Here is an 18844-nt window from a genome sequence, read left to right on the forward strand (position 1 = left end):
ATGGCTCGTAGAATTAAAAGAAAAAAGTGTGTGGGCATGTGGGCGTGCACATGTGTATTTGTGTCATGCACATGTCTGGGGATCAGTGGACACCCTGGGTGTTGACTGTTGCTTTTTTTACCTTGTTTGACACGGGCCTGTAGTTGTTTGTCACTACATAACCGGACCGACTGGCCTCACTGCAGGAACAATCAGCATCCTAGAGCCACACATGCTGTGTCCGGCTTCACACATTCTAGGACCCTGGCCGGGATTCTCGTACTTACACAGCTTCGCTCTGTGAGCCATCTCTGCAGCTCCTCATGTCAGCCGGTGTTTTGCTTGTTCATTTATTTTGTTTTTGAGACCTGGTCTCACGGCGTAGACCAGGCTGGCCTTGAACTCCCAGAGATCCGCCTGCCTCTGCCTCTGCTTTTCTACCCCAAAAGACATTGCTCTTTTTGTGAATAGGGTCTATCCCCCCCAACCCCCGGGTTAGACTTTATGTCTGAATTTGTTGCCCACATGATGTGACTTCTTTGCTTTCTTACGCTGTCTCAAGGTTTCTCACAGTGGCTGCAGGTATTCAGTATGATTCTCTGTTGCAAATTTTTCAAAACATTGAAGAAGTCAAAATGGTGAGGACCTGAGGCTTTGTGGGTATCTTCCCATATCGGGGAATCGGGGAAGGCATCTCAGAAGAAGTGGCACAGAGGTGTGTCCAGCCAGAGAAAAGGGGACAGTGGTGTTGCTGATCCTTCTGTGTCCCTTCTCCACAGGGACTCTGTAAACTTGGCTCAGCTGGGGGCTCCGACTATGGCCTCAGACAGTTTGCTGAAGGGTCGACGGAGAAGCTAGCCAAGCAGTGTCGAAAGTAAGAGTCTTATGTTCCTGGAACCCCTGCATCCTCGTGGGTCACTAAGAGGGGTTCCCGGGATGTGCTTTCAGTGATGTCGGGCTGGAAAAGAGCCCTCACTGGCTACCTGTTATCCTGAACTTGAGTTCCTGTTGCTCAGAGCTCTGGCTCCTTCTCCAGTGGTTTCCCCATCCTCCACTTCCAGGTGGCTATGCAACACATCCATAGACACCCGGACACGGCGCTGGGCAGTGGAGGGCCTGGCCTACCTCACACTGGATGCTGACGTGAAGGACGACTTTGTCCAGGACATCCCTGCTCTGCAGGCCATGTTCGAGTTGGCCAAGGCAAGAATGGTCCAGATCTCTAAGCCCAGGAAAGGGTGCTGGCCCTGGTGCTCAGGGCTCAGCCTGGCTCCACTCTCCCTGGTGAAACTGGATTGTCTCTTTCACTGGATGGCCCTCATCTTCTCAGGCTGTGGGACTCACAGCTCCGTCCTGTCAAAATGATAGGATGACATGTCTGTCTGGGACCCTTAGGCAGCGAGATCCTGAGGGAGCACTGACAGTGTCTGTCCTCTTCTTGAAGGGGGATGGGGATCAGCTTAGAGATTTCCATTGATCTACCACTCTGGTGACTCCTTTCTGCTTTTTCCTAACCTGGGACTTCCAGACCAGTGACAAGACCATCCTGTACTCAGTGGCCAACACCCTGGTGAACTGCACCAATAGCTATGATGTCAAGGAGGTTGTCCCTGAACTGGTGCAGCTGGCCAAGTTCTCCAAGCAACATGTGCCAGAGGAGCACCCCAAGGTGGGTACTGGGTAGCTCAGGCGATGTTGAGATGTGCTGTGAGGTTTGACGATGACAGTAGTAGATTTTCCCCCACTAGGTGGCGCTGGTGATTTCTGTCTTTTAATTTCTGACAGGTGGGGGGGAACGGCTGACAATTTTGTAATCTAATTAAGCAAAGCCAGATAAACAATTTACAACATTTGTTGCTGATTTCATTGGTACTTGGGTTTCATTACATGCTTCCTAGTCATAGAATTAACATTTTTCTGGGGTATCTGGACGCAGGGATATGAGTGCCAAGCAGGAAAAGAGGAGGAACACAGGTTCCTGTGCTCAAATGTCACAAAACCCCTAACAGAAGGGTATGTACGGTGATTACCCCTACACAAGGACATATTTGCATATAGTTTGCATATAAGCCAATATATACAATCCCAGCTAGTTAGATTGTTTGGATTTTAGGAAATGATAAAAATCATACCTCTGTCACAAAATGGGATGGACCGTAGAGAGGAGAACTTAGCCACATGGTGACACCGTCTCCACAGGACCGCTGCTGGCGGTTTCTTATGCCACTCACAGAAAATCCCTTTTTCTTTCTTTCTCCTCTCTATAGTAACAGAATCTGAGTATCACTTTGTGCCAGACACTGGGGACATGCTCTTGTCCCCAGCTCATTCTCTTAGTTAATGTTTTTCATTTTTTGTGACGTAGAGGACGGGATGTCCTGGACATGCTAGGCAGTGCTCTACCCCCGAGCTGCACCCTCAGGCCTCCATCACTCTTACAGACTGGGCTGTGTTTCACCCAGGCATGGATGCGGTGCCCCGTGGCTGTGTGTGGGATAATGCACCATGCCCCCGGTCCTGTCCACTCCCCACTGTGAGGATCTGTCACAGTGACTCAGCCTGGGTCCGCCTATTGGTCCCTTCCCCACGTCCATCCATTTGTCCCCTCCAGGACAAGAAGGATTTCGTAGACTTACGGGTGAAACGGCTCCTGAAGGCGGGCGTCATATCTGCACTGGCCTGTATGGTGAAGGCAGACAGTGCTATCCTCACAGACCAGACCAAGGAGCTGCTGGCCAGGTGCGAGCAGCGAGCAGGGTGGGCTGGGGAGATTGGGGGGCAGAAGCCTGGGTGGAGGCTCAGCCAGGAATACAGGGCATGGAGAAGAGGCATGACAGGACAGATCACCACAGTTTTAAACTTGAATCAGGAGGTGACCACTGTCCCTTTCAGTTGCCTTTTTCTCAAAGATGAACGGTAACCTAGAGGGGAGGCAGGCAGGTTACAGCGCAGTATAAATGCCATGGCAGGGAATCACAGTGGTTAGAGTCCAGGCAGTAAGTCTCAACTACCCAGACTAGTAAGGTAAGTGGGTGGGCATCCAGGAAGGCCTCCCAGTAGAGGCGGTAACTCAACTGAGTCAGGAAGGAAGAGAAGGGAAGGAAAAGGCATCAAGTATGGAGGGATAAAGACTATAGCTTGGATTTTCCTGTGGTATATATGGAGTTAGGAGTGGTGGTAGTATTAGGTGGGACCAGGAGCAGGAACAGGATAGAGCCTGTCTACCCAAGGATAGGGGTAGACAGTAGAGTTTCTACCGGATCGGGGTAGCAGGGAGCTGTTGACTCCAGAGATAGGAATGAGATGGATATTTGAAGGCTTGCTTGGTCTTATTCCCCGCCCCCACTTATGGCCACAACACAGTCACTTAAAGGTGGCTCATTCCAGGCAAGGGCATGCCATCTGCCTTTCTAGGCTTCTGCTGCTGTGCTGGGGTTTCCTGGCTCTGACTGGCTTGTGTGTGATTCCTGGAAGTTCGATATAGAAATTGTGAACATTTGTTCTCTCTTATCATTGGCTCTGCAGGGTGTTCCTGGCACTCTGTGACAACCCAAAGGACCGGGGCATCATTGTAGCTCAAGGTGGTGGCAAGGTAATTAGGCAAGATGAGGTTCTACTGGAAAGGAGCACACGCACATATGTGTGTGTCTGTGTCTATGTGTGTGTGCATGTGCCTGCATACACACACACACACACACACACACACACACACACACACATATGTACAGGTGAGTCCTTTTCTCATTCCGAGATCATGTGTTTCAAACCACCCTATCTTTATGAAATACACTTACTTAGTTATCTGCACAATCTAACTCATTGGCCCAAACTTGTTCCTTCTTGATTTGATAATGTCCTGGTATCTACTTTGAAATCCCATTCACACCCCCTGCTGTTCTGACTGGAAGGCAGACCATGGGCTTCTCCACACAAATCAAAGCTTCTCTTGCAGTGGGAGTTTGCTCTTCTTTTTAGCCGTGCAAACCTGGGCACTTTACTCCCTCTGAACTGTAATTTTTTCCTCTGCAAAATGGAGAGGAGAAATCACAGTTTAACTTTCCAGATAGTCGTGAGAAGTAGATTAGATACATTCAATTTGCAATAGCTGCTTAATAAATACACAAATAGGATTAGATTTAGCTTGAACAAATGTAAAAAATATAGTTACTATTTATCATTATTGTTGTTATTGTTATTGTTATTATTATTATTATTATTATTATTATTATTATTATTATTATTATTATTATTATTTGAGACAAGGTCTCACCTGTAGCCCTGGCTAGCCAAGTTCTGGTTATGTATGCACTCCAGGCTAGACTTGAAATTGTAATCTTCCTGCTTCGTCCTTCTGGGTGCTGAGATTTTAGGCCTGAGTCACCACACCCAGAAAAAGTCAATCTATTGATTATTTATTTTTTTCAAACTGGAGTGAGGAGTGAGGGTAGGGACCTAGGCCATCTCTGGGAACCTGGGGGGGGGTGAATCCTTGATAAGTGTTTAATTGTTTTGTACATGTTTGGGTTAGTCAGCCTCTCTCTGTGATGAATATCTGAGATGACAACTTTAGAGGAAGAAAGATTGGCTTGGGTCCATGGTCTCAGAGGTTCCGGTTCATGGTGGACTCACCCTGGGTCAGTGATGAGGCAGAACCTCATTGTGGAATGTACAAGCCAAGCAGAGTTGCTCAATTCTTGAGTCAGAAAATAGAGGGAGAAAAAGAGGGGGGAAGGAGGAAGGGAAACAAGACACATCCTTTAAAGGCACACTCCAGGAATGTACTCCCTCCAACCAGGCCTTTCATCCCAACTGCCCCTTGAGCTGTGAGCTCATCAATGGATTAATCTGAGGGTTAGCTCAGAGCCTTCAGAGTCCAGTCTCTTCTTCATCACCCTGACAGCTGGAGACCAAGCCTTGCACACCGGAGTCTTTGGGATTTTGTCTAGAAAGGAAGAGTTCTCTGAAGTTGATTATGCTGTCGATCTCTGATGAAACAGACAGACGGACAGATGGAGGACAGCTGGAGCCAGAGTAGTGAGAGGCTTCTGGATGTCCTTTTGCTGGCTAGTGACTGTGCTCTCTCTTGCAGGCTCTGATCCCCCTGGCTTTGGAGGGCACAGATGTGGGCAAGGTGAAGGCAGCCCACGGGCTAGCCAAGATTGCTGCTGTCTCTAACCCGGATATCGCCTTCCCTGGGGAGCGGGTGGGTATTTGAGAAGAAAGAGAGAGGGTGATGAAGGTGGCATCATTGCTCTTAGGGTTCTGTTCCTTCATCTTCTCTGTTAAAAATGGGTCGTGGGGTTGTCAAAGGGAGGATACTGAATTGGACACTTGCATACCAGGCCTGGCTCTACCTCTAGTGAGCACGATTGTGTCTGCAGAGACTCAGCTTTCTCATCTTCACAGTGAAAGGGAGCAACCCAACCTCTCAGGATCACATATTAAATCAGACAAAGTGTGAGAAAGAAAGGGCTTTGGAAATGTAAAGCTTCAGATGCAGGAGACAGGAAAATACCTGTATCTCACCTGACCCATGTCTTTTTCCTGAAGGTATATGAGGTGGTGCGGCCCCTTGTGAGTCTCCTGGACACACAGAGAGATGGGCTTCAGAACTATGAGGCCCTCCTAGGACTCACTAACCTGTCTGGGCGCAGTGACAAACTCAGGTATGTGGGGCAGGTGGAGAGGGCAGAGGGACAGAGAGGTATCCATAGAGTGTGTGGTTGAAATTTTGTATGTATCATGTACAGATGCTTCTGCTTGGAAGACAGTATCAAAGATGATGAATCAAGGATAGGCAGGGTTTGAACTGGTACCCCATAAAAACACACAGGGCTTATATAAAGCCGATGTCCCAAAGGCATCCTGCCTCCTAATGCAGGAAGAAATAGTCAGGCAGATGGAAGGGTTAGTAGGTATTCCTTCTCGGAAGCAGAGGGACAATGGACTGTACTGTGTTGTGGTTTTAAGTGGCAGACAACCTGGTCTAACTGGCTCCCTGCATGAAGGAAGTGTATTGACGCATGCAGAGTAAATTTGGGATAAACTAGTCAGGAGTGGTTTGATGCAGGGATTATAAAGTTATTTCCATTACTGGTCAACCAGTCCCCTCCTTTCCCCTCCTTTCTGTTTTCTTAACTTTCAGGTGGACTTTTCTTCTCCCTCATGGTCATAGGATAGCTCTCCATCTTACCTACAGCAGCAAAATGAGAGAATTTCCTTGATCAATAATGAGACTCTTGGGGGGAGGGGTGGCACATTCATCCCAGAGCCCATCTCTGTGCCTGGCAAACAATTGTCATGTCACTTAATTTATATTCATTGGTGCCCCTTCTGGAGGTGGGATCAGTGCCCTGTACAGGCTGAGGATGTGGAAGGGATCTCATGAAGATGGAGGAAAGACTCTGCACCACCGACTTCACATGCTCACTATCGGAAACTCAATGCCATTCTTCCTCATCCTTCCTCTCCATTTCAGGCAGAAGATCTTCAAGGAGAAGGCCTTGCCAGACATTGAGAACTACATGTTTGAGAACCATGACCAGCTACGGCAGGCAGCCACGGAATGCATGTGTAACATGGTGCTCAATAAGGAGGTAAGGCTGGAGCTCCAGAGATACAGGGTGACTAAGGTGTTATCATCTGGCTTAGGATGAGGCTTGGGGGTTCAGAGGGATGAGGTGACCAAGATATGAACATTGGGCTTGGGATGAGGCTGGTGCCCTGAGGTGATACTAAAACAGCATTTTTGGTGAGAGAACCCAGGAGTTCTCAGATCAATCAGATTATTGTTCCATTTCCATGTGGGAGCCCGAAGAAAACATTTTCATAGCATACTATTGCAAGCTGAGCTGTGGTCTGAGTGTGGTGAAAGGTGCCATTTCCCTAAGTTAATTAAGCCTAAATAATATTATAGCAAGGCAAGCTAGGAGATCAGGGCTCTTGGAAGTCAAGAGGCTAGACCATTTGTGGTCATTAAAGATCCACAGGACAGTGAAGAGATGCTAAGGTATAGTTCTGAATCACTTTATAAAACCTCACTATGAATGTCACCAGGTCCACAGAACCTGCAATGCATTATAAAACCCGCAATGCATCATAGCTGTACTGACCACTGAATAACCACAGGATATAAAGAGAAAATTGATTAGGAGCATACCATAAGGCTTCACAGTCAAGAAACAGGACAAATCATGAATCTCTAGTGGATATCTTCTCATGGTGACCAAGCATCAGTGTGTTCTCAAGGCATATCAGAGACATGACAGTTCTAGACTTGAGGCACTGTTAGCAGTGTGAGGCCTGAGATTCTTTACCTCTATATCTAATTCAAGTTTTAGACACTCTCCTGATACCAGAGTGTCTTACTTACTTTAGGACCAACAATATCAGGACCAAGACAACTTATAAAAGAAAGTGTTTGATTTGGTGTACATTTTTGGAGAGTTAGAGGCCATGATGGTAGGCCAAAGGAACAGCTGAGAACTCACACCATGATCCACAACCATGAGGCAAAGGAAGGGTACTGGGAATCATAGGAGTCTTTTGAAATCTCAAAGCCATTTTAAGTGGCATACCTCTTCCATAAACCCATACCTCCTAATCCTTCCCAAACAGTTCCACCTACTGAGGCCAAGTGTTCAAACACATGAGCCTATGGGTTCATTCTTATTTTAACCACCACCTAAAGGAAAAGCCAACTTATGAAAGCTTACTGAAGAAAGTCTTCAGGGACTGAGTTACTAGAGTTTAACAGGGGTCTGGCTTAAGGTTGAGCTCAGACCTGGAAGAAAAGGGATGGTGCTGGGTATAAAGAGGGCAATGTGAAAGAGGAGGCAGGCTTCCCTAGAGAAGTGCCCGCTGCTGTAACAGTAGAATCAATTACACAGTGGTCTTAAAGGAGCAGCAGTTCATTTCTGGGCACATCAGAGCACCACTGAGTTGGTGGCTTGTCTACACAGTGACTAGGAGTCCATGCCTTTGGGGGCATCAAGAAGTGCCTCCTTCCTGCTGGCCTGCTATGATCTCTGCTTGGTATTGAGTGGGAATGAACATAGGAGAATCTGTGGCCTTCCAGTGACAGAATTTACCTCTACTTCCAGTCCATCTGTGATAACTAGACCATGGCACAGGTATAAGAGAAGGAAGGGCTGCAATTCTTGGTGGGACAACTACTTCCAGCGACAACTGGTCCCCACAAGAGAAGACCATACTGACCTCTTCTTCTATCCCCTCCCCTCTGATAGCTGCTCTCCAGATCCAGGGAGATGCAGATGGAAGATCTCACCTGGGGATCTGTCTGTGACTGTTATCCTCTTTCAGAGATCCACATTTTGGATATTTGCTCCAATAGAATGCCCTTAAACTTGACTCACTAGATATTACTGTTTGTGTTGAAGGGTGGCTCACCTGCTGGAGACAGGCCAATCACTCCCCAATCCCAAGCAGACTCCCCAATTTCCCTGCTCCTGTGCAAATCTCCATGCAAACCCATTGCACAGCAGACCACAAAGGCCAGGACTGTCGTGGAAGCAGTCTGTACTTCCCAAAGAGAAGTTGTCTTTTTCCTAGTGAAGAGGTGCAAACAGAAGGGACAGACTACTCGATACAGGGGAAGTGGGAAGTGCCCCCCTTTTTTTTGCCTTAGTCTTTTGGCTGTAAGGAGTTGTATCCCCTTCATGTAGGCAATCAGGGTAGAACTTTATGCATGAATGGCTCAAAGCAAATCTCTCAGAGATACTGGGTCATGGAATTTCAGCCATCTTTGTCCCTCCTTGGGAGATGAAGGTATGGGGTCTCTTTAACCGAGTCACACATTCTGCCTGGAACAGGTTCAGGAGAGGTTCCTGGCTGATGGGAATGACCGTTTTAAGCTGGTGGTGCTGCTCTGTGGGGAGGATGACCACAAACTGCAGAATGCAGCAGCTGGAGCCCTGGCCATGCTGACTGCAGCACATAAGAAACTGTGCCTCAAGATGACAGAGGTGGTAAGCACCGGCCAGGGACACGGGGGAGCTGGGTAAGGTATACAGAGTCTCACAACTCGCAGACACCACTGTTCTGACTCATCTAGGGAGCCTGGGCAGCAGGACAAACTTTCCCAGCCAGGAGTTGGTTCCCAACACCTAAAGAGAGGAGTCTGTGCCTCTTGGCCATTACCATGGCTGTTTGACTTCCTGGGTGCACAAGCTAAAGTCCTCTCACAACAGTGTGTCCCAGTGCCTTGGTGGGTGTGCATAAGTTCTACCGAAAAAGGGTAACAGCATAAAATGCACATTACTGTTGAGGGGCTCCCTAGTTCCTCAGTGAAGCCTGAAAAGGGTTGGGTGACCACAGGAAGCTGGTAGATTCCCTGCCATGGGCAAGTTGACTGGTTGTTATGGTAAGGCTGTGGCCACCTCAGTAGCTGTCATGGGAATAATGCTGTCAGTCTTAAGCTTGAAACTCTTTTTATCTCCCCACATGGAGCCTAGCTCAAGGGCATTCATCTTCATTGGAGTGAATAGGTCAGCTCGGTTCAAACATGCTCATATCTGGGGTAGAGGTTGGCTCCTTTACATGGTCAGTTGAAGAATATGTGTGTATGTGTGTGTGTGTGTGTGTGTGTGTGTGTGTATTCTGAGTTCCATGTAGGCTTTTTGTTTGGTCCTGCCATGGGAGACCTCTGCTGGGTACTGTTCATTCTGTGTAGACTCTAGACTTCAGTTTCTTTTGCTATGGCAAGCTCCTCAAAACTCTAATGCTTTTAAGCATCACCCATGAAGATAGTTAGAACAGTTTCCCTTCGTGCTGGGGTCTGGGAAGGGAACTGCTGGCCTGGGGAACCACACTTAGAAACCATTGTTCTAGAGTTGCTTCTCATGAAGTAACTATACAGAAGGGCTCCAGTGGACACACGGACCATCAGGACACTTTGGTGACTGCTCTTCTCATAAGTGGGATGCTGTCTTAAGGAGATGTATGGATGACATATACACATAATATATCATTTGATACTTCTAGACAATATTTATTGTATATGAGTACATTGTAGCTGTCTTCAGACACACCAGAAGAGGGCATTGGATACCATTTTGAGCCACCATGAGGTTGCTGGGAATTGAACTCAGGACCTTTGGAAGAGCAGTCAGTGCTTCTGACCGCTGAGCCATCCCTCCAGCCCCTCATTTAATATTTCTAATCACCCTGGAATCTAGGGCGTTATTAACCCCATTTTGTTCATTGGGAAGACAGGTTTAGAAATGTCCCTAGTAGAAAATGGGTGACAGATGAGGCCATGCAAATGGCAAAGCTGAATGGGATCCGAGGGCTGCTCTCTCTGAATTCAAGCTCATATAGAAGATGTTTCCTCTACTATGCTACTTCATGTACATTTGTCCAGGGACAGGTGTCAGCTCCTGGCTGTGCTGTCAGCTTCCTCATTGTCTCATGGTGAAGAGGGTGGCCGAGCACCCGTAGCCAATAGTTAACTGTCCTCATGATCGTGGATGGTGGATGGAGAAGGGATAAGGAGAGACCTCGCCTCGGATTCTTGTTTAGTCCAGGTGAAGGCTGGAGGGCACGTGTACATGCCTGGAGCGTTTGTCTCACGGGGCACCTGGCTTGATAGAAGTGAGCATTAACTGTGTTCCCCATATGAGGGCTCTCTTTCCTTAGTGATCTGCATCTTCATTCTGCTGAGATGCTCACTGGGCCTGCCTTTTTGTTTCTCAAGATGCTTTTTAGAAATGGCTGGGGGCTGGGGAGACAGCTCAATGGATAAAGAATTTGTTGTGAACGCATGAGGACCAGAGTTTAGATCCCTAGCAACCATGCGAAAGCCAGGCAGGCATGGTGGCTGCGTGTAATCTCAGCCTTCCAAGGACAAACTGACTAGTTACTTCAGCTGATCAGTGGACTCTGGGTTCAGCTGAAAGATTCTACCTCTTCAAATAAAAGTTGAGTGTGCTTGAACAAGACACTGAACATCAATTTCAGGCCTCCAAACACATGCACAACAAACATGTACATGTGCACCTGCATGTGTGTATACCTACATACATGTGAACATGCATACATTCATGCACATCATATACACAAACGCAGGCAGAATGAATGAATGAATGAGTTGTTAGTCTAATTTAGTTTAGTCTGTTACTGTTTATAGATATGTGATCATAATCAAGTTATGATCATGAGCATGGCCGATACTTTTTGTTTTTCTTGTCATCAAGCCTTTTCTCTGCCTCCTCACTGATTCCTCAAATCCTTCCTTACCCACTTCTGCTCGGTAGACCACCCAGTGGCTGGAGATCCTACAGCGGCTTTGCCTGCATGACCAGTTGTCCGTGCAGCACCGCGGCCTGGTCATAGCCTACAACCTGCTCTCAGCAGATGCTGAGCTGGCTAGGAAACTGGTGGAGAGTGAGCTGCTGGAGATCCTGACCGTGGTGGGAAAGCAGGAGCCCGACGAGAAGAGAGCAACTGTGGTCCAGACAGCCCGGGAGTGTCTTATCAAGTGCATGGATTACGGCTTCATCAAGCCGGTGTCATAGAGAGTGGCACACAGGGATGCTGGGGTTGATCCTGAGCTGTGAAGGGGCGTGAAACTGGGTCCTCCCCAAGTGTCAGTTCAGCTAAGGATCACAGCAATGCCAATGATGTCTCATGACAAAGGAAGAAAACGTAGTTGTCTCCTGATTTGTGACTCTTCCTCTTGGTCCTGGGAAAGTTTGGGCATTTCTGCCTCCCTAAATTTGTCACATCCCAGAAATTTCTAGAGTAAGCTCTCTCTGTGATCAGAAAGCAGGATAGACAGTTCTGTCTGTCTGTCTCTATTCTGCAGGCCAGGTAACAGACTGTAGACAGAGTGTTTGTTTTTGTTTGTTTTGTATAAAAAAACATGTGTAAGGTAAGGACAGAACTAAGAGCTATGTGACCATAAAGATCAATGCTGCCCATTCAATCTGGATACTGGTCTCAGTTGATTTTCATGACCTTTCTCCTACACATTGAAACCATGTGTCTCAACCACATGTGCCCTGTCCAAGCCTCATGCCCACACCCATGTCACCCAATTTCAATGGTAACACAGTTTATGCTCACAGTGGGACATGGCTCATTTCAGAAAGGCTCTCATGCCAGATGAGTATGGTGACTGCCAATAAGATTAACTCACAGTCCCCTAAGCAAAACATAAATAAAAATTAGTGAATGTATGTTAGTCACCCAGGGAAAGGTCTGACATTGCTAGACCCAGCTCAGTTCAATGCCATTACCAGTATTATTCTGTGTCTGTGTGTTTTTATTCCTCTTAATTCCACATCTGGGCTCTGCATTCCTTCAAGTTGACCTCATTTCATGGTGCGCTCCCTGCACGTGCTAGAGAACGCCAGCAGCTCTGGACTTACATAGTTGTTGTGGTTCATTACAGAAGAGAAGAAGAAGAACCAGTAGCCTAGTAGATCCCCACACACAGATTGATTAGGGTTAGTAAGGAATCTGTACTTTGGATAAATAAAAAGGAACATCTATCTGTGTATTATGCTTAGCCACGGAAGAGCAGCACACTTGTGGAGATCTGTTTCTCTGTTAATATGAACTTCCTAAGATGATTGAGAGCGATACAAAGAACTGGAGAGATGGCTCAGAGGTTGAGAGCACTGACTGCTCTTCCAAAGAACCTGGGTTCAATTCCCAGCATCTACATGGTGGCTCACAGATGTCTGTAACTCCAGCAGCAGCAGATCTAATGCCTCCTTGGACATTGCAGAGATGTTGTGTACAGACTTACACAGAGTGAAACCACACATACATATAAGATTAAAATGAAGCTAGGCATGGTCACATATCAGATATGCTGCATATCAGATATTTACCTTACAATCCATTAACAGTAGCAAACTTTCGGTCATGAAGTAGCCTTTAATCCCAACACTCAGAAAGCAGAGGTAGGTGTTTGAATTTGAGGCCAGTCTGGGCTACAGAGTGAGTTCCAGGAAAACTGAGGCTACACAGGGAAACACTTATCAGAAAAAAACAATTAAAAGGAAAACAAACAAACACAGAAGGCTATTGTTAAACATCTTTACTCTAGTGTATTCCATTTCTACCCACACTTAATGAAGGGTCAATAGTTCTAAAGCCAGATGTGGGTCACATCTGAACTACCAGCACACAAGAAGCAGAAGCAGGAGGATCATGAGTTTGAGGCTATTCTCAGTTACATAGTAAGATAGAGACTGTGTTAATTAGGATTTTACTGCTGTGAACAGATACCACGACCAAGGTAACTCTTAGAAGGACAACATTTAACTGGAGCTGGCTTACAGCTTCAGAGGTTCAGTCCATTATCATCAAGGCGGGAGCATGGCAGCATCCAGGCAGGCATATTGCAGGAGGAGCTGAGAGTTCTACATCTTCATCTGAAGGCTGCTAGCAGAATACTGGCTTCCAGGCAGCTAGGATGAGGGTCTTAAAGTCCACACCCACAGTGACACACCTACTTTAAGACCACATCTACTTCAACAGGGCCACACCTTCTAAGAATGCCACATCCTGGCCAAACACATACAAACCATCACTGTGACTAAAACAAGGAAACAAGCAAAACACACTTCTGACATCAGCGTTGTGTAGAAAGAAACATTAAAGTTTTGGCCCCTGATACAATAATTAAATTATTTTAGTAAAATCAATATAATTGTTCAATATCCCTGGGATATCAGATGGGAAAGGGGTGGGCATGGTAGAGGCAATGACAGAGACATGGAGAGAGAGAAACAGAGGCAAAGATGGAGACAGAGAGATGGTGACTGATTGATTGATGGTTGGAATGTTGTGCTGTCAGGATGTGGGTAGCATCTTAGCACAGTATTTCCTTCCACTCTCAGAGAGCAGGTGTCAACATGACAATCTGAGTTCCTCAGATCTTTTCTGTAATGAGTAGCCTCCTATGAACTATGCCTGCCCTCACCTGGGTGGTTTCCAGTAGGAAACTGTGCTTATTAGACCCTTTTATTCTGATAGAACGAGGGTCAGCACTGGGCCATGGTCTTTTAAAAATACATACATTTAAAAATACATGACATGTTTGACCTCTGCCCAGACTCTCCTTGCTTTCCTTTTCCCACATTTAGGCACGAGTGAGTCCAGTAAACTACTTACTGGAAACATCTCTCAGATGTGGGCTCATAGCCTAACCCATTTTCAATCTCATGAGGCTGGTTGGACAAATCCCATCTTTTTGGGGTGGAGAGAGCACATTCTTTAGTGTGAGCTTTTTGGCTGTCAGTCCAAGAGCCAGGGAAAGCCAGTGAACTTGCTGAGGAGAGTGAATTCCTGAATCTGATTTTTCTCTCGTTGTCCGGATGAGACATCTTTGTGTGAGTCAGTCAAGACATGCTATGGGAGGGACCTGGAGAGATGATGTAGTAAAGCCCCAGGACCTGAATTTCATCATTACGGTGCATTTATGAATCTGTGTGTGGTAGCGAGTGTTTGCATAGTACTGCCGGGGTGGTGACAAATGGATCCCCAAGACTTGCTGTCCACGCAGCCAATCCTGATCGATAATCCCTACGTATCGATGAGAGAACCTGCATTAAAAAACAAACAGGGGCTGGAGAGAGGGTTCAGTGGTTAGGAGCACTTACTTCTAGTGCAGAAGACCTGGGTGGAAACTGCAAGTAATTTTGACCTTAGGGTGTGTAATACCCTCTGGCTCTCCTTGGGTACCAGCATTCGTGTAGTGCACATAAACTCATGTATGTGGTAGCACACACATGCACACAATTGCTTTAAAGATATAGAAGCAAACAAATAAAACCAGGGTGGATGACTCTCAGAGAGAAATGACTCCAGAGATGAGTCTTCGACTGCCACATGAAAACACAGTCCAAAAGCACAGTCAGCCACATGCATACCCACATCAAAACAGAAACCAGTAATTGTTTATGGGCTGCAGAGATGGCTCAGCGGTTAGAAGCAGAGCCAGTTCTTCCAGAGGACCCAGATTCAATTTTTAGCACCCACATATACACATATATGCACACACACACACAATCACACACACATACACAATCATACAGATACATACACAATCACACACACATATACACATAATCACACAGATACATATACATATGCACACACACATATGTGCACACACACATACACACAATCATACAGATACACACACAGATACATATAAACATACACACAATCATACATATACATATGCACACATACACAATACGTCTATAGACACACATATACACACACAATCACACACACATGCACACACAAACCCATTACTTTACAATGAATGAATGTCATCTGGAGCAGTCTTACCTATTTTTTTTCAATTTGTCACTGTGACTGTTTATTAACTGACCAGATTATAAAAATCCATGGGCAACACCTTAGTTCATACGTCTGATAAGCCTGTTTACCTGGTCTTCCCTGTTGCCAGCATCTCCACCTTCTACAAAGTGAGTTGTCTTTTTCTTCATTCCACCTCGTGGGGAGGATAATTTGAAGGGCCACAAGAAGTTATTTGCTTCCTTGAAGTGTTTCCCAACTGTATAGATCTCATGAATTAGATCCTCCATGCAAATGATGCCAAATTTACCAAGAGATCGAGCAATCAAGGAATTATCTGTCAAGGCAATCCACTTCTTATTAATTTTGCCATAGCCTCGCTTGTAGATAAGCGCATTGACTGACCTCAGGTTGGGATACCCCACGAAATGTACGGTTCCATATCCTCAGCATGTTAATTGAGGCCTTGTTAAGCTTAACAAAGGTGCCGATGAAGATCTGTCGAAGACGTAGAAGCTGCAACACCTTGCGCACCTTTGGGCTCACTCCATTGATACCCCGGATTCTGATGACAAACGCCAATTTTGGTTCTGCAGGAACCTAGAAGTTTCCAGCCTTCCTTGCCATCCTAGCCATCCGATCTCAGTGCGGTACAACTGCCTGTTCTCCTTGTGATAGAGCTTTGCCTTCTCATAGATGAGCTTCCTCCTTGCCTTCCGCAGTGTCTTCAGGGCAAACTTCTTCCTCAGGTGCTTCACCTTCAACTCTGCGAAATTCCTTCGCTTTTTCTTAAGGGTTTCTGGCACAACAGCAACCTTCTTTTTCTTCTCTGGAACAGCCTCCATGGTTGCAGCCGGAAAATAGTCTTACCTATTTTTAAAGATTATGTGTCTGTGGGAGAACAGTTATGTACGCATGAATGTGCTGAGAAGACCCGAGGTCTCAGATCTCCCTGGGGCTGAAGTTACAGATAGTTCTCACCCACCTAAGTGGTGAAGACTGAACTGAGGTCCTCTAGAAGACCAGTATGTCCTTTACTGCTGAGCTATCTCTCCAGCCCTTTGCAGCAGTTTGATGTTCAAGGAACAGTGTGACTAGAACGCAGAGGGTTCCCACATAACTTTTGTCCTCACACAAGGATGTCTGCTGCACAATGGCTCATTTGTTACTGCTGATGAGCCTACATTGGCACAGCATAATTATTCAAAGTTCACAGGCTAAGTTAGGAATCCTTCTGGGTTGTGTGGCCTGTGGATTTTGACAAACACTACCACTGTAGCTTACACGGAACAGTCTCTCACTGCCTACACCTCTCTGAGCACGGTGCCAGCAAGGTAGCTTCTTGCTTTTCAGTGGCACACCCAGGAAGTGGTTTCCTTGTGGAGAATTCGAAAGTTTCTCCAGCTGTTACAGGTGCTACCTTTTGTTTTGTTTAACAACCTCAGAGTGAAAGAAAACATGTTTGTGGAAAGTGACTGGAAGGGCAAGTGAGGGGCAGTCCAGTCCTGAGCTGACTCCTTGTGCCTTCCAATGTGCTTGGTGCCTTGTGGAGGACTCCCCTGATGTTGATCAAATCCCTTAATACCTTGGAAGTATTTTTTTCTTTCAGGTTCTAAACTAAAACCTCAGTGTCCCTTAATTTTATCATATCTAGTTAATGTGCTTTGGCTTTATGACTTTTTTTTTTTTTTTTTGAGACAGAGCTTCTCTGTGTAGCTCTGGCTGTTCTAGAACACCCTCTATAGACCAGGCTGTCATGGAACTCATATATCTGTCTGTCCCTGCCTCCCAAGTGCTGGGATTAAAGGTGTATACCACTGCCCCACTATGAACTTCTCTTTTAAAATTTGTATTTCACTGATAAGTGATTTCTTCCTGCTTGATAGGTTACAAGAAGAACCACCTTAGTTATAAATGTTCATTATATATATTTTTTGAGATCTTATTTTTCTTTTATGTGTATGGGTGTTTGCCTGCACCTGTATCTGTGAACTATGCACATGCAGTACTCTTTGAGGTCAGAAAAGACATCAGATCTCTCTCCCTTTCAAGATTTATTTATTTTATGAATTTGAGCACACTGTAGCTGTGAGACACACCAGAAGAGAGAGGACATCAGATTCCATTACAGATGGTAATGAGCCACCATGTGGTTGCTGGGAATTGAACTCAGGACCTCTGGAAGAGCAGTCAGTGCTCTTAACCGCTGAGCCATCTCTCCAGCCCCAACCAGATCTATTGCACTGAAGCTACAGAGAGCTGTGAACCATCACATGGATGCGGGGAATCGAAGCCAGATTCTCTGGAAGAGCAGGAAATGTTAACTCCTAGCCATCTCTTCTGCCTCCAAAGCAATTGTTCTTAAGTTTCAGCATGAACATCTCATGAACTGCCAAAAAGTTTCCACTTTCCACTTAAATACTAAGATAGCCCAGAGCCTAGGGAGCTTAGACTTCCAGGACACTCCAAGAAAGCAGAGTCTTAATTTTTTCTTATTGAAAAATTCATAATATAGATGCTTTAGCCCTAGATTGAAGCATCTTTCTATTTACATAAAAATAAAATAAAAAGGCTGAAAATGTTTTCATTACAACTGTTTTGCATTTGTTTGTTTTATATGCATATATATATATATATATATATATATATATATATATATATATATATATATAGCAGGGGGAATGTTTGTGTGTGCATCCATGTGCCATGGTGTGCAAATAAAGGTCAGAGGGCAAATTGTAAGAGTTGGTTCTCTCCTTCCACCATATAGGTCTGAGGTTGACAGACTTGGCAGCAAGAACCTGTTGAGCCATCTTGGCTAGCCCCACACTGCTTTTCTGGTTAAGAGCTGTATTATGCTGTCTTCCACTTTCAAGGATAGCAGCTGCCCGGAGTCTTTCTCCTTGTCATTACTGTGCTGCCTCCCTGGTACTGATGCATCCTGTGGTCATCACAGGCAGCCCAAATGACCTCTTATTTTAATCTTATTTCTTTATTTGCATATTTTAGCCCATTTTTGTTTTTAATATATCCAGACCACAGTTTCCTTCCCTCCATTGCTCCCAGTGTCCGTGTCCGTGTGTCCCCCCCCCCCCCCCCCGTCCCCCACATCCTTCCCTCTCCTTCCTCCATTCCTCCTCCACATCCCTTCAGAAAAGATCAGGCTTCCCGGGGTTATCCCCTGAATATGGTATAACAAGTTACAATAAAACTAGGCACAAACCCTCCTAACAACCCAGTAGGAGGAAAAGGGTCCTGAGAGAGCGTCAAGAGATGCCCCATCCCACTCCCACTGTGAGGAGTCCTATAAAACAAACAAACAAACACCAGGTTAAAGAGCCACAGCAAGTGTTCAGAAGACATAGCACATATAGGCTCTGTGATTGCCGCTTCAGTCTCTGTGAGCCCTGGTGAGCCCTGCTTAGTTGATGTTTGTGGGCCATGTTCTCCTGGTGTCCTGCAGTTTTTCCTCTCCCTTTTCTGTGGGGTTCCCAGAGTTTCAAGGAGAGGGACCCGATAGAAATATCCAATTTTGGTTCTCTCTCTATCTAATCATTGACTCTGA

At 46.0% G+C, this 18844-nt stretch overlaps 1 protein-coding gene and 1 pseudogene across 3 annotated transcripts in view; one reads left to right on the forward strand and one right to left on the reverse strand.

Moving 5' to 3' along the window:
• Positions 1 to 11923, forward strand: part of UNC45B (unc-45 myosin chaperone B) — a 27766-nt gene extending 15843 nt beyond the window's left edge. For both annotated transcript variants that reach the window (XM_080922352.1, XM_080922351.1), the window contains exons 11-20: positions 759 to 853; positions 1041 to 1182; positions 1508 to 1648; positions 2591 to 2718; positions 3505 to 3571; positions 5069 to 5182; positions 5530 to 5645; positions 6458 to 6575; positions 8811 to 8966; positions 11253 to 11923. In XM_080922352.1, the coding sequence (XP_080778478.1) occupies positions 759 to 853; positions 1041 to 1182; positions 1508 to 1648; positions 2591 to 2718; positions 3505 to 3571; positions 5069 to 5182; positions 5530 to 5645; positions 6458 to 6575; positions 8811 to 8966; positions 11253 to 11513 (1338 nt within the window). In that variant the 3' untranslated portion in view covers positions 11514 to 11923. The remainder of the gene's footprint in view (positions 1 to 758; positions 854 to 1040; positions 1183 to 1507; positions 1649 to 2590; positions 2719 to 3504; positions 3572 to 5068; positions 5183 to 5529; positions 5646 to 6457; positions 6576 to 8810; positions 8967 to 11252) is intronic.
• Positions 11924 to 15376: 3453 nt separating this feature from the next.
• Positions 15377 to 16133, reverse strand: LOC308426732 (large ribosomal subunit protein uL30-like; annotated as a pseudogene). The gene has a single exon. The product of its transcript is annotated as a large ribosomal subunit protein uL30-like (transcript).
• Positions 16134 to 18844: the final 2711 nt, after the last annotated feature.

Source organism: Micromys minutus, assembly GCF_963924665.1.
Source record: "Micromys minutus genome assembly, chromosome: 10".
NCBI lineage: Eukaryota > Metazoa > Chordata > Mammalia > Rodentia > Muridae > Micromys > Micromys minutus.